General features: G+C 35.0%; 1 protein-coding gene across 5 annotated transcripts in view; it reads right to left on the reverse strand.

Annotated features, from left to right (window-relative positions):
• Nucleotides 1-16,246, reverse strand: part of Slc4a4 (solute carrier family 4 member 4) — a 421,377-nt gene that overhangs the window by 168,469 nt on the left and 236,662 nt on the right. For 4 of the 5 annotated variants that reach the window (XM_074042041.1, XM_074042042.1, XM_074042038.1 and 1 more), the window contains 2 exons: nucleotides 9,498-9,658; nucleotides 3,450-3,629 (listed from right to left, as the gene is read on the reverse strand). In XM_074042041.1, coding sequence (XP_073898142.1) covers nucleotides 3,450-3,629; nucleotides 9,498-9,658 — 341 coding nt within the window. The remainder of the gene's footprint in view (nucleotides 1-3,449; nucleotides 3,630-9,497; nucleotides 9,659-16,246) is intronic. The other variant, XM_074042040.1, reaches the window with a different exon arrangement.

Genomic DNA, 16,246 nt, shown 5'->3' on the forward strand with positions numbered 1-16,246 from the left:
CTCTGTTCCAGGCAGGTCCTGTTCTGCCCTTATCACTGATTTTGTTGAAGAAAAGACATAAGCATAATAGGGAAGACAAAGCATTTTTGCTAGCTGAGTTTAAGGATAGTTATACAGAGAGATTCCTACTATTCTGATAGGGTTTTTCAAAATAGGGTCTCACAAACTATTTCCCCGGGCTGGCTTCAAACTTCGATCCTCCTGATCTCTGCCTCTTGAGTTCTTTATTTAAAAACTAAATCATCCTAAACCTCAAACCATACTAGGAAACTAAAAAATGTAGTTAATTTTTAGCTATGAATAAATATGTGCTAATAGTGAAAAATACTTGAAAATCAGCTACCAGGGAGACAAATATGTATGTGTGCAAATGAGTGTGTGTGTACAGTGAATTTTGCTAATATAAATGATCTATAACACACATTGTAAAAATAAAATATACAATACTCTAGTAAAAATTACATATAGCCAGTTAGTTCTAATAGATTGCTTTTGTTGATCTTTGACAAACTCTTCCATTAGTAACCATTTTATTGTTGAAACTGAAAAACAAGCATGGTTCCAACAGCCATGTTGATTAATGGTATCATGTATATTAGTAAGGCAAAAATGAAACAGTGAAAATGTTTCCCAGACTTCACTCATCTGTTAATAATGTGATTCCTTTGCTAACTTGGATAATAGGTTGATTACCAAGAAACCATTGTTGAATTTGGGGGGTTTATTCAATTGTAACAGCTACAGATTATACATGCTTTTAAGTTTAATCTACATTTTCCCCATCACTCTTTAAAATCTAGAGATAATTGAAGAAATAATAAGTCAAGCCCCTAGCATCTGCTGATTTTTCTTCTGTAAATATTACCATCATAGTGGATTTCAAGCTACCAATATGAAGTAACTGAGTGCAGAGCTGGGAAACACATTTTATATGGTATTACAAAATCAGACAGAATAGATGCAAATTACAAGAGTGTAGATTATAGTGAAATGTCATAAAATAAGTAGGAAGCAGTGAATTTTGTATTGCCTTTGTTTTTAACGTAGTTATGTAATTGTATATTTATAATTTAATAGAAGCTGTAGGTTAAAAAACAGCTTGAAAAATCCCTTCTAGCAATTGGCTCTTGTGAGAAGAACTGCCTCTAGCATATCACTGAAAAATAAATAATTCTCTACTTTGAAGTATCTCCATAAAATTAGCTATTTATCATGCTTTTGCTAATGTAACTAAAGCTAGCAATGTCATTGGGTCTATTTTCTAGCCTGTTTTAGAAGACTGAGGTGACTTAAGTTTATCTAGATTTTTACATGAGGATATTAGAATCTAGCTCCATCAACAGTATACCTAACAATAGTTATATAATTCTTTATTTTAGTAGTTTATCCTAAGAACATCTCAAAGTTGCTCAAAATATTGATTAAACCCTAAGGTATAAAGGTAACGATGTAAACTTGCAAGTTAAGAACACCCCCTTTAGAAAGCCAAAAATTTGTCATCTGATAATTTAGAATAATGTACCTTGGAGGCACATGAAATTCATTGCTAGAGGATCTCTCAAAACCAAATCTTGCGTGTGATATTCAAAAGGAGTTAGGTAACACAAAAGCCAATAATAACATGTTTAAAAAGAACAAATCACATCCTATGCTTCAGGGTATAAGCTGATCCGTTGAAGACCCAGAAAAGAACTGCCTTCCCTTCCTATTTGCTTTCTGCCCAGCATATATAACATTTCACAACTGAAAAGGTAAATGATGGAGATAACATCAATTCTTTTGAAGTACAGAGATCTGTTGATAGGATGGAAGGCTAAATGATGCATGATATGAACTCATTAGTTGTATTCCATATCCAAACACTTTCTCCAAAAGCAAAAGACTTATCTGTTCCTAATTTCTACTCTGCTTACAGTTCATCATTCTGGTAGAAAGCATCCTGACTGCCACAGTCATTTCTTATTTCTTTGCAAATATAGCAACATTTGAAAACAGTTTATTTTCTTATTCCTTATATTGCCACCAGCCCCAAGATTTAAAAAAAAGTCTCCCAACTCTTGAAATTTCATTTTATATGATAAAGATTATTACATAAGATACAAAGGAAGAACTTCAACTTTAATAGCCATAATTTTTAAAATATGGATTGTTTAAAATGAAATATTTGTAACATTAGTTACAACAAACTCTTACAACAAATTGTTAATCCTATAATCTTTCTCTCAAAAACACAATTAAAAAGAAAAAAATGGGAGGCACACAAAAGCTAAAACACTTTCTACCAGTAGAAATATTCCAGGTAACAGCAGAACCAAATTGTAATAGGAACATTCTATATTGGATTCTTTCTTCTGTAAATGTATTTTATAAAAAAGTACTTATATTCTAATTGTTTATAACCAGTTTTGATTTTAAAAACATAAAAGAGAAAGTTTGCTTATAGTAAGCTCTCTTCCAACCATCTTTTTAAATATTACATAAGAAAATTGCATTTCCAGAAACTGAGTGGCTGAATTGAAATTCAGTTTATACAATTCACTTAATTCACCTTTTGTGTGATAACGTGATCTTATGTTATTCTGAAAGTGTAGTTGAATGCAATGGATTAGAATCTTCTTACCTATTTATTTCTCTTAATACTAAAATAGATGAGAAGGGACATAAGTCTAGACCAGTTCTACCAACACAATGCTTATCAACTCTGCCCATCACACCTTCATTCCTTATACTTCATGGACACTGACTTCTCCTTTCCCATTTCACCCAATCATGAAATCTATCTAAAATAAGGAGAATGATAAGAAGATAGATACCTTACAGGAAACTTTGATAAATTCAATAAAGTGTAACTAGGAAATAGTGCCTGGCTTGTTGTTATATAATTGGGTTAATATCCCATCTTGAATAATTATTCTTCCATCTATCATTATCATTTATCAAAAGAGCAAATTGGCTTTTTTAGTAGTAAAAATATTGACTCTGACTTTGATGAAATGATTATTTATAGGTTGGACACCATCTCACATGCCAAACTCTTTGTGATATAAGATTTCAAGGCATTAGTCATATCATATTATATTCTCTTAATTCTGACAAATCATCATATTGAAGACATATTCCCTGAGGTATAACAATATTATCAACAAGATTGCTGAATTATCTTAAATATTCAGTTGTTTCATCATAAAGTTATTAGCAAACCATCCTCAATCAAAACAGACATATGGAACAACTGGATACATTTGCAACCTACAATAACAATGAAATCTCCCCAGCAAGACTGCAAACCTGCCCAATAGGATGAAAAAAAAAAGTCATGAAATGACTGTGGCATATGAACATGAGAAAAGAAATATAGAGAGGAAAAAAGATGAGAGAAGATGGAGTAAGAGAAGATGAACAAGAAAGACAGGTAAAAGAAAGCAGCAGCCAGCTGGCCTCTGCATTACCATTATCAGGGTTGGTAAACATCCTACTTGCACTGGAGACAGTCTTCCCAATGTCAGCCAGGGAACGAAGGTTGGATTTCTTGGTCTGATGCCGGTGTTTCCGGAGCAAAGTATAGGTCACCTTATCCTTCAGGTCCGGTTTCAATAGGCCCGTCTCAATCTGGTGGTCAACGATCATCTCTGATACAAAAATAAGGCAAAACAAAAACAAAAAACAAAGCTCAGTCACAAAACTATTTTCACTAAAGTTTCAGGGATGTCACTCTCAAACTCAATATTGTTATATTATTTTCCTAATCTCCAACTTCCCATTTTATGCAAAGGATAAAGATACAAAGTATAAGGAGACTGGTATTAATGACAGAGTGAAAGATATTCTAGTATCAATAGTTTTTCTAGAGAGGAAGAATTGTCTTGTTAATTTTTTTAATCCCAGTTATAGTGAATTCACATAAATCATATTCTTCTATGAATAATACAATAAATCAGTAACTTATGTTTTTCAATTTAAAAAGATTAATGGTCTAAAAAATTTGAAGAGAATATACAAAGTAATGAGATAGCTGACTTTTAAATCTATTTTCCCAAATTCTTCTATGATGTTACATTTTCTTCAAGAAAAACAATACGTTTTCCAATACTGGATCATGTGAAATAATTAACTCAGCAATTAATCAGAAAGATTAAACCATGAAATTATACCTTAGTCTTTCTAAAGAAGTTAGGCCTATTCCTCCTGATTTGATCTATTTAAAGCCTTGAAAAAATATTTCCATTGGCTATTTTCAAATATAACCTGACAAAAATTTTCCGTGAAATTCCAATGTCTTAGTCTTACTACAAAAATTAAAGTTTCTTTAGCTCAGTTTATAGTAGAGTTGTAACTTATAAAAGGTAACAGTTTCACTGAAATTGCTCTGTGGATATTTTGATGAATGACAAGTTTTTACTCTGATAGAAAATAAGAAACTCAGCCAGGTGTGGTGGCACATGTCTGTAATTCTACCCCCTAAGGAGACAGAGGTATGGGAATCGTGACTCAAGGCCAGCTAGGGCAAAGTTAGCAAGAGACCCTTTCTGGGAAACAAAATAAAAGCAGACCAGGGGCATAGTTCAAGTGGTAGAGAGCCTGCCTAGTAAATGCAAGCCCTAGTCCAACCTCCAGTATCACAAAAAACAAAAACAAACAAACAAAAAAACCTGTTTCTGACAAGTAATCATGTCACTAGTACAGCATAAATGTAGGCTGGTTCATCTACTCTAACAGCTACATGACAGGCCAACATTTATCACACCTAGAACAAGACTGAGGACACAGAATCTGTGTAAGATGTGCACTAGCAGGAAGCTACCTCACTGCACGCAAGTGTACCATTTGTTCCCACCACCGAACCAGAATAGGTCCTATACCTATCTCTTCTGGGACATGGATGCACTTAGCACACATTCACATTTTCTTCTTGGGTAAACTTCTCAGTATACAAATGTGTAAAAGAAAGCAAAAGTTATTCTTCTGCAAAAGTCTAATAAGCAAATGGATGGACAGTGGCAGGGTAACAGCAAATCCCAAGGATTCCTACCCTTTGTAAGGAAAAATTAGAGATATTGAAGGGTCTTTACCTGGTGACAACTACACTTCTCAGAAGTCCACCTTTACAGCAATTACTCACAGAACCGGCCTCACAGATAGCTAAAAACTGGAAATTTACACTGTGTATAATCAGCCAAGAAGTAGTAAATCCAGATTTCCCACCTTACACAGATGCTGTACATGTCACTTATCACTGGACCACTTGGTAGGGAGCCTAGGGAAGGCAGGAAGAATGTCTCCTATGAACATTTTGGTTTGAAAGTGGCCTTTAGTTCTCAGTATTTTTAACTACACAGACCCCACTCAATAAAACTCTCAGAATGATCTCATAATTACAATTAAGCCTCTGTTCCACAGCAAAATAATTAAATGCCTACAGAACACAACCTTTCTACTTTCCGTTTAAGTCTGTTTCCACATGGAAAGTCCAATTTGCAGAACAACCACAAAAATAAACAAAGAGCTCCCACATATCACTGCAAGTGTTATCAAACTCCTACTCTAATTCAAGGGTTGTGGACTAAAGCATTTCTTATCTACTCTTCCTGGCAGGGTCTCTCTCTATTCTTGCCTTGCCTAGAAATCACAAACCAATCCATATGCATAACAGCCACCCCTCTGTTACTAAAGCCCAGAAATCACCAGTTAGAACAGGTTAAAACATCTGTGTGGCTTATGCCCTTCATTAAGTTTCCATAAAAATGGCCCACATTATAGGGATCTCTTTAAGGATAAACTACAAAATCTTTCAGAGGAAAGTGGGGGCAGTAACATTTTACGACTACTCTGAAATTAAGCCTTCACTGTTCAAAATTCCACAGACGCTACCAACTGGGAGAAAATGTGCCAACTACAGATGATAACAGAGCTGAAAGAAACCTCAGAGAGTGTCAAGTTCGACTCTTGTTACACAAATGAGAAAAGAGAGGGTTAGGAGTCCATAGCCCACAGGTATAGACTAATTAGAGGCAAAACCCCAAATAAAACCAGGTTTTCTGACTCACAATTTAAATTTTTCTCCATATCACACAATATTGTTCTTTACTTAAAAGTAAGAAAAGAAAGAATTCACACATGCAAAGTTTTTGCAAACCAAGAAAAGGATGACCATGCAAGGGAAAAATGGCCAAAGATTACAAGCATTCTTCTTATTGATTACAGAGGATCAATAACGTAACAATTCTTAACTCCAAGATTAACAAAGACAATTTAGGCAAAGGTATGTGAATATAAGCAATTACGACATTTTTAAATCCATCAAAGTAGTTTAAAATATAAAAAACAAATCAACCCCTTGTGGAATGAAGAATGTGTTCAACAGGCAATCCCGTGCACTGATAATGGCAATATTGACTAGTACAACATTTCTTGAAGGTCATTTGACAGACACATATCAAAAACCTTAAATATGTTTGAAGTTTTTGAATAGTCTACCATTAGTAATATATACTAATAAATATTATAAAAATATAACAAAGATAGGTACTTTTTTTTACATTAAAAACCTTGTCAACCTAAATGCCCAATAATAGATTATAGGGATATTTTGCAGCCTTTAAAATTATGTTAATACTTAAAATATTTTATGGCATGGAAAATATTGCTATTAGGTTTTTAGGGTTAAGAAAATGCAAATTAAATTGATATAGTATGATCCCACTTTGTAAAATAAGTTACACACGTGCAAAAAGAGTTTGCATAGAAAGAATGCTGAAAGGATAGCTCTGCAAGATTAGATTAGTGGGTATTTTTTGTGGGTTATATTTTTCTGAACTATTTTTAAATGAACATATATTAATTTTAGCTTAGAAAAAAAAACAAAGAATGCCATTTGGAAAATACAAAAGGTGTAAAAAACAAGAAACAGGGCTCACATATCAGCCAACATGCATAGCTCAGGAATGCCTTTAAATACAAAAATGAGCTTCAAAAATAGAGCTACATTTTCCTCATCCATTTCTCATTGCAATAAAATACCTGAAATGGATTATAATTTCTTTTTTTACTTAGGAGGAGAAGAGAATTCCCATGAACTTGTCTTTGCATGTGAATGACACTCTTTAAATGTAGAATTACAATGATGATGCTAATAATAAACCTATTGAAATAATCCATGAAAAGTGATGCTTCATCCTTTATAATACTTTAGCAATATATTTTTCTATTAGCATGCAGAAGGGATTCTTGCCAGAAAAAAAAAAAGCACATGAAGGTCCTGAGAAGCATGAGAATTAGGCTGAATTTTTTATGTAAGCATGAGAAGAGGTATTGCTTAAACGGCCACCAACTGCTCCAGCCCCCATTTGGTTTATGGCCCTCTATGCCACTGTAGGTGGGATGCCTCTCAGAGGCAGCCAATGAGAACGGGTAGCAGGTAGACTTCAAAGACAGATGGAAATCATGCTATTGTTTGTTTGTTATAATCACTCTTGTTATTATTTCTTTTTCTCCCCATTTGGTGACAATAAAATTGGGGTGTGGAATTTGCAACTTAATACTGAGCAGTGCATAATTCTCAATTCAGAATTATCAGCATGATTCAGGACAAAGCAACTCTACTTCACCCTCTGCTCTTAATAACTAAATAATGAACTATAACTATTCAATTTGCTGTGTCATCTTCTAACATTTAAAATGAAATAAGGGCTTTTTATTTGCCATGTTTTATCCTCTGTAAGGTTTTGATTCGCTCAGAGGATTTATTATTTCTATTTAACCAATTACACTCTTTCAAGCAAGCTCTTCTCCCTACTCCTGTAAATCTGATATTTTTTCCCCCTCTCTTTGTTTTGCTCATGATGGGTGGTTTGCCTCTGAACTGTTTCTCTGTATTATCAGCACCAGAATGTCAGCAATGGCCCTCTGCCAGCTTGCCCTAGGGACTGTGGAGCAAACAGATTAGTGAATGATGATACCTCAAAGTGACCTAATGATGTCTAATTTTAACATTTGGTGGCAATTTTTAAGTAAATGCATGATAGTTAAAGAAAACGTTCACAGCAGATAATAAACATTAAAGAAAAATTAAAGGAAAAGCATCAAATGTTTGATTAACCTTTCTTAAATGTAGTAGATACCAGAGCTTCTCTTTGGTCATTGCCTAACAAGGTTCCAATTTTATGTGAGAATCTGCCTTCTACTATACACACAGGGTCAGTTAGTTGCTGAAGACCAGAAGCATCTTACGGCTGAAGATCCCAAAGATGGTTCTGCAGAAAAGCTCAAGTATATAATTTGGCATAATTTTCATCACCCTTGTTGATCAGTTCCAGGTACAGCAAAGAAGCTGTTCCATTGATCCAGCTGTGTCTACCACACCATTTGAAATCTTTTCTCCTGCTCATGAAGTCCCTGATCTTTCTACCTGACTCAATTGGTCTATACTTAGCCTTCTTCTAGGTGACATGTAGAAAGATCTGGATAAACTAATTATACTCAGATAAAATTATGAAACACATATATTTGATGATCTCATTTAATTTCCATAACAGCTCTGTAAAGTCCTCTTTCATTCTGTTTTTACAAATGAAACCAAGACTCCAAAAGAGTTAAGTAACTTGTTTTGTCCATGGTAATCCACGCTAGCAAAGGAGGACTTTAATTAAAGCCCCCAAATTTAAACCCAGTATTCTTTCTGTGATACCACTCTGCATCTCATGAAATATATGCCCCTCCCAAGAAGTATGTGTATTTTTTATAGAGAACAAACCCTGGGCTCAGTTGAATCAATCTCTAAGGGGTGAAATTTCAGATAGAGAAATCCTACAAACCCTGGTGCTACAAGTGATTCTCAATACCAATGTGACTTGACTCAGTTACTAATCTTTAAGGTTCTTCTTCCCAGACCCACATGACTATTCTCTAAATATAGCTAAAAGGCTTGACATCCACCTACAGTCAGGCCCACCCCAAGAACTAAACTATTTCCCTTTGTACAAAAGATTTAAATTCTATTTTGAGGATGATGAAAGTGAGGTGCAGAGAAGCTCACTCCAATATCCAGGTTAAAAAGTTCTAGAAATCTAATGTCAGGACTTCTCTGATAGAGCCAAGGGTGGGAGGGTGAGAGGGCTCTATTCAAAATATTAATCTTATGCTAACAAATGAAGAAAATGAATATAAATCTGTACATATACAACATAAGCCTAATTGTACTGAAAATAATGTAAAAATTGAAAAGAAGAAAAGAGAAGATTAGAAAATAAATTTGGAAGGAAATTTTCAAAATGTTAATAGCTACGACCAGAAACAGGTAATTTGTATGATATCATTTTTAGCATTTGTCTGAATTTTCTAAATTTTCTGTAATGAACTACTCCCATTTAACAACATAAAGATAAATGTTAGCGAATGTGCAACTCTACCTACACTAGTCAACATCTGCATTAGAGGCATTAGAGGACATTCATGGATTTATAAAGTCAAAAAGTAACAGGAACCTAAAACAGCATACTTACCCACCAACTGTGGGAGAGAAGAAGCCTCCCGGTCCAGCATAATGGATCCTTTCTCCATACATGTCCTCAGCTCAAATAAGCTGTGTAGGGACAAGGTAGCCACGTGGGGCTTGCTCCATCTTTCTCCACCTTGTTCCACTTTTTCTTCAAACTTAATCCACCTAGGAATATGAGATTAGTGAGCAGCAATTAAAAGTAATCCAACCTCCCCTAGAAATAGAATGTCAACCCATGCATCCCTCCCCTTACCAGCACTTTCAAAATGTCTCCTTTTGTGGAGAAACACTCACCAGAGCACTCCTTTCCCTAAAGTTAGAGAGGTAAAAAGCAAACCAAAAGGAGCTAAAATACTTCTATTTTTATATCAGCCTATATGTAAGAATCAAATCTTTAAGAAGGATTAATTTTTATGAGGTAGAAAAAATGTGCTTCTCAAAATTCTCCCTGTGGATAGAGTCTACAACACAAAAAAATTTCTATCGCTGTGAGCATTCTGTTGTGACTTCACAAGGCAGGCTCAGGCAAGGTGAAATTCAAGTAATGAATCAATATTTACCACAAATATTTAGAAACATGATACATGCATAGGCAAAATGAATGCAAAGTTCCCATGTGTGATGCTTAAGGAAGGTGACCATGTTTGGTCATGTCTTTTAATACATAGTTCTCAGCTGACACAGGGTCCCCTCTCACTGAGATTCTAATAGCAGCAATACCCTGCAAGTCTAGTTCCACAAGTGTTTACAAATGTACAAGCTCGATGAACAACGCATCTATTTGGATTAACCTCAGCAATGAAACAAATGACTATCTCCCATGGCTTCTCATAGTCCATGATAAAAGCGAGAGCACACAAGGGAGGGGTGAGGATAGGTAAGACACCTAAAAAACTAGCTAGCATTTGTTGCCCTTAATGCAGAGAAACTAAAGCAGATACCTTAAAGCAACTGAGGCCAATAGGAAAAGGAGACCAGGAACTAGAGAAAAGGTTAGATTAAAAAGAATTAACCTAGAAGGTAACACCCACACACAGGAAATCAATGTGAGTCAATGCCCTGTATAGCTATCCTTATCTCAACCAGCAAAACCCCTTGTTCCTTCCTATTATTGCTTATACTCTCTCTACAACAAAATTAGAGATAAGGGCAAAATAGTTTCTGCTGGGTATTGAGGGGGGGAGCGGGAGGGGGTGGAGTGGGTGGTAAGGGAGGGGGTGGGGTCAGGGGGGAGAAATAAACCAAGCCTTGTATGCACATATGAATAATAAAAGAAAAATGAAAAAATAAATAAATAAATAAATAAGACTCGTAGACATTCTGGCAAAAGAGCAATATACACAATTTTTAAAATACTTAATGAGATTAAAACATAAGACTTTGTATCCCATATATAGTATTACACAGTCTCTTACACTACAGAAGTAAACAGGAAAGCACCACCTTTTGCTATTCATCACCACCCAAATGAAAACACTTCTTTCACTTCAAACTTTCTTAAAGATATTGGGAAAGATAAGAGGGGGTTAAAAATTATTTTCCTACATTTTTCACCCAAAGGTTTAATGATTGAAAAATGTTTTCCTAGAAAAGCTAAACACTCACCTAGCTCACTAAAGATGAGAACAAAGGGCAGAGATCAGAGGAAGCTCTACAGAAGGTATTATTTATAGAACTCATACCAATCTTTGAGGAGCGGAGCAAATACATCAGTAGAACCAGAAGTGAAAATAGATCAAGAGATAAGCCACAATGTCAAAGAAAAATTTAATCAAGCCCAAACTCATATGATTCATAAATATGAACCATCCCCTCTATACTCTTCTCAGGAAGCCTCCCACAACCAGGAAACTCTCACCTATCTATGGTAACCTTAATCTCAACTTCACTCAATTCTAGACCCTCCTTTATTCCTGTATCACCCCATAAAAATGTAAACAGTAAAGATTTTTTAAATGTTTACCTCAAAAGTTAAAAAGTCAACAAAACTAACGAGTCTCAAACAACTAGACCTACTTTATTTCTACAAAAGTGGTTGAGATAAATTCCAAAAGAGAATGAAACACACCTAATATCTGTATGTGTGGAGTGTGTGTGTGTGTGTGTGTGTGTGTGTGTATCTGAATTAGTATTTTTTCACTTTGGTCAGAATTAGAGTCAGAGGAACAGAAGGAAGTTGGAGAAAATGACAAATTTATGCCACACACTTATACAATTCTATGGGTGTAACCAAAATAATAAAAGGCAATTAAGGTAACTAGAGTTATTTTGAGAATAATCATTTCAAGGAATACATTACATTGGTTAACTTTAGGCGTATCATCTTTTCCTGTTTGCTCACAGAATATTTAACCATGTCTGCTGACAATTATTATGTAAACCATTTTTATATCTGATGTTATAGTTTATTGTTCAAGACAAAAGTCTAGAAGATTCAATAGTATATGAAGCCAAGTCAGTGATACATAAAATTATGTCATCTATAAAAATATGGTGACTCCTTTTTTATTTCCGAGAATATTCTTGTTAGCTGAGAGATAGACCTTTGGTCACAGACTTTAAGCCCAACATGAAACACGGATTAACTAGAAATTCATTAAAGTGTAATATTTTATATAGCCCTCATTTCTGTACTATCTTTCCTAAATGAGTATTACTCTGTCAGATGCAATCAACTTGTATTGCTAAACTTATTCCTTAAAAGAAAACTAAACATTAGTTACATACAGTATGTGACAATGGGTCTTTTCTGCCATCATCCTTACTATGGTCTGGATGTTTGTGTCCCCTAATATTCTTATGTTGAAATCTTAATGCTGAAGATGATTAATACAAGGAAGTGGGAACTACTGAAAGTGATTTGGCCATAAAGGTAGAGCCCTCATTATTGGGATTAGTGTCCTTACAGAAGAGGCCACAAATAGATAGCCCCTTTCACCAAAAGAGACAAAACTAGAAGGTGCCACTTATGAACAAGTGGCCCTCATCAAACACCAAATCCACAGTTACTTGATCTTGAACTTCCCAGCCTCCAAAACTGTAAGAAATAAATTTCTGTTGTCTATAAGATACCCAGTCTATGATACTGTGATTGCAGCCCAAATAGATTAACACAATCCTCAACTATCCAAATAATATAAGCTTAATAAAATGTTCATTAAAAAGAAGCAAAATCACTGAACTCCTTTGTGGTCTGTCCTTTGCTTATTCTTCCCCATAGTTTATATTGTAGGCAACCTGACTGGACTTAAAATACGAATTTGAACAAGTTTTAAAAGTACATTTAGAATCATAAATCCCAAACAGGCTGGACTTACTCACCATCCTAGATTGCACCAGCCCTTGATGTCAAGATTTAAGCATAAGAGAATGGAAATGAAGTCTCAAAATTAGCCAGTTGCTTAGTATCTATATTCCTAAGGGGGAGTATTATCTCATAGCTCCGTTTAGCATCCATTCCACTTTGAGTTCCGTGAATACTGGCAGTTGTGATGATGTCATGCAATACAACAGTTAACTGCATAATGGGAGCTCTGGGGCAATGCGTATTAAATTTCTTTAGAAGATACTGCTCTGGTTGTTCAGGGAATGATTATACTTTCAACATATGCGTTTAGGCATAAAATAATGAATTTCCCATTTAAAAATGCTTACAGATAGTTTCATTTGAGAAACTGTACACATCATGTCTATCCTCCTCACTTATCAAGGACAAACTTGAAAAACAAAATCACCACTATTCAACTCAAATCAGAACCCATTAAAGAGAAGGCTAAGGCAAAAGTACCAAAGTTCAGCCTATCCAAGTGCCAATGCATCTGCAAAGGTGCTTGAGAGCCATGTAATTACAGTTTTAAAAAAACAGACACTTTTATTGTAGAGTGTACTAAAAGCCACTATCTGCCCTTCATAATAACTATGAATAACCATATATTTGCAATAAGTTTATGACTTTTCCTCTTGTTTCAGTACTTGACATGTTACAGGAAAATTAATTTCAGAAGTTGGCTTTCTAAATGCTTGCAATTACAAAACTGTTGTACCCTTGGAGGAGCAGTTTATTAGGTGAAGTTTACTTATTTCAAGGTCTTAAAAGAATAACGATAAAGTACTCTGCAGTTTAACACACTCTGAGTGACTGCCAACTAAATAGCATTTCACTGTGTTGAAGAAACATAAGGCCCACTGGGAATCACTGAATTTTGCAACTTTCCAATCATATGATTAAATATAATTAAGAAAAAACAAGACCTCTAACTTTAAAAACTGCCATGTTCACTGAGGAACATAGCCATGACCTTTGCCCTAGGATACAATCCAACTATGTAAAACTACTGAAATGATAAATTTATTGCTAATTAATAAGTGCCTCATCATACAAAAAAGAAGTCAATACCTAGCATACCCTGGGATAAATAATGTTTTCGAGGAGAATTCTTAAATTTCTAGATCAACTGTGAAATTTATTGCACATAATTACTGAGATAAAAGTACTTATAATTATATAGATGATTAAGGTCCTTGAGCTTTGTCCTGACAGAAAACATAAACTTAGTCTCAAATGGAATTTCCCAAAGTAATCCAGTAAAGAAAGAGAAGTCAGTGTGGATTGGGAAGACAGCAGTCTCGCTCAAAATTCAGTTTAAGTGTACATGTTTTGTGGCCAGTGACCTAAAATTAGGTGCTCCAGAGGTGAGGCAGGTCAGTCTGCCCACAGAAACACAAATAGATGTTCATGTTCAGTTGTGCTGTCCCATTGGACATGAAACATCAATGCCCTTTTCCTCTGTTGACTTGTGTTTGTTGAAACTTGTGATGACTTTCTTTTTTACCCAAGTTTGGCAGAACAGTTTGAATTATACTGCATGAGTGATCTTTAACATATATTTTTTAACAGTGGTGAAGTCCAGCATAGGTTGTGAAAGCCAATAATCATTTTTCCAAAGGTATTCCTAACTCAAAGATATAAAGAATCCAGGGAAGAAAAGAGGTCCCACCCTTGTTACTTTGGGCCATTAAAAAAGCTAGATCACAAATTACTCCTTTACCTGTTTGCTTCATGAACGCATTAGCTTACGCCTAACTCTTAATGAAAAGGATAGGCTTCTGCATCAATTCCAAATGATTTCACTTTAATTACTGCTCTTTTTTTTTTCTTTTTGGCAGCACTGGGGTTTGAACTCAGGTCTTATGCTTACTAGGCAGGTGCTCTTACCACTTGAGCCACTTTGCCAAGCCCTTTTTTGTGTGGGTTTTTTTTTTTTTTTTTTTTTGAGATAGGATCTTACAAACTATTTGTCCAGGGCTGGTTTCAAATGGCAATCCTCCTGATCTCTGCCTCCCGAGTAGCTAGGATTGCAGGCGTGAGCCACTGGCACCCAGCAATTACTGCTGTCACTTCTCTAATGGCAAAGCATTCTTAAATATCCTTTAAAAAGCAACAATCTTTGCCATTCCATTGATCTATACATTTTTCAAGTCTGGTAAGTGAATCCTTTGTGGTCTTCAAAGAGTCACAGGAGAACTTTTATGAAAGAAAGAACAGAGAAAAAGTGTAAAGGAGGGTTACAGATTTGGCTGTTGCTTTAAACTCCATTTAAGTCAGACTTCTCTTGCATAGTATTACATGGCTACAGAGTTTTCCAAGACAAAAACAGACATTTCCCCTACCATTAAAAATTCTCCTAAAAAAAAAAAAATCACTCTGAAACTCCTGAAGTAGGACTGAAACCACAGTAATGCCAAAGCTCAGTGTTTAAAATTCATGGTCAAATGAAATCATTAGTGAACTGAAAAGTATAGAACCTTAAAAGGAAAAAGAGAGCAACACTGTGTTCTGTGGAGTTAAATTCTCACTAAAAACTACGTTAGGCTGGAAAATTCTGGAGGGTTAGCTCTCTTTGGAATAAAATAGTCTACTGGCTGGGGTTACAGTTCCATAATAGGGTACCTGCTTAGCATGTATAAGCCCCTGGGTTCCATCCCCAGCACTCCTACCCCTACATACAAATGTCTATCAACTGGAGTTTTCACAGGAAAGCAAAGAATTCTCAACTTTATAACTTAACTAGAAAGATATTCATGGCATATCTTCATATATAAAATGATTCTAAGTACTAAACTTTTATTAACCTAGTAGGTTTGGCATTTTTAATAGGGGGAAATTTTATCATGTCTAGAAGCTTGACATCATAACCAGAAGTCAGAAATTATGCAAAGCTAATGTGAAGCAGAGTATGTCACAAGAAGCAAAGATTGTTGAAAATCTGAACATCCAAACATCTCCATGGAATTTATATGGAATAGCAAACTAAGAATCAAGATTCTATTTCTATTCATTCACCTTATCATTAATCCCTATTTCTTGAGCATAACTGTGTGCCAGGCAGGCACAAAGAGAAAAGTGGTGAATCAAACAACTAAAAATCCCTGCCCTCACAGAGCTTTAATTTTTATTGGGATAAGACAATAAAAAGATATGTAATATGTTAAATAACAATAAATGCTAAGAAAAAATAAATAAAAGATAAATAAAAATAAAAGATAAGGAATAGGAAGTGTGGGGGAGTTTCAACTCTACATAGGGCAGTCAATGAGTAGGAACTATCTGAACAAAGATATTCAGGATGTAAGGAAGCCAAGCCATGAAGATAACTGCGTTCATATATGAGCATTTCAGAGAGAGGGGGTGCAAGTGCAAAGTTCCTGACAGAGTTAACATGACTGGCTAGTGGAGTTCAAGTAGACCAAACA

This window comes from Castor canadensis, chromosome 9 (genome assembly GCF_047511655.1).
Source record: "Castor canadensis chromosome 9, mCasCan1.hap1v2, whole genome shotgun sequence".
Taxonomy (NCBI): Eukaryota; Metazoa; Chordata; class Mammalia; order Rodentia; family Castoridae; genus Castor; species Castor canadensis.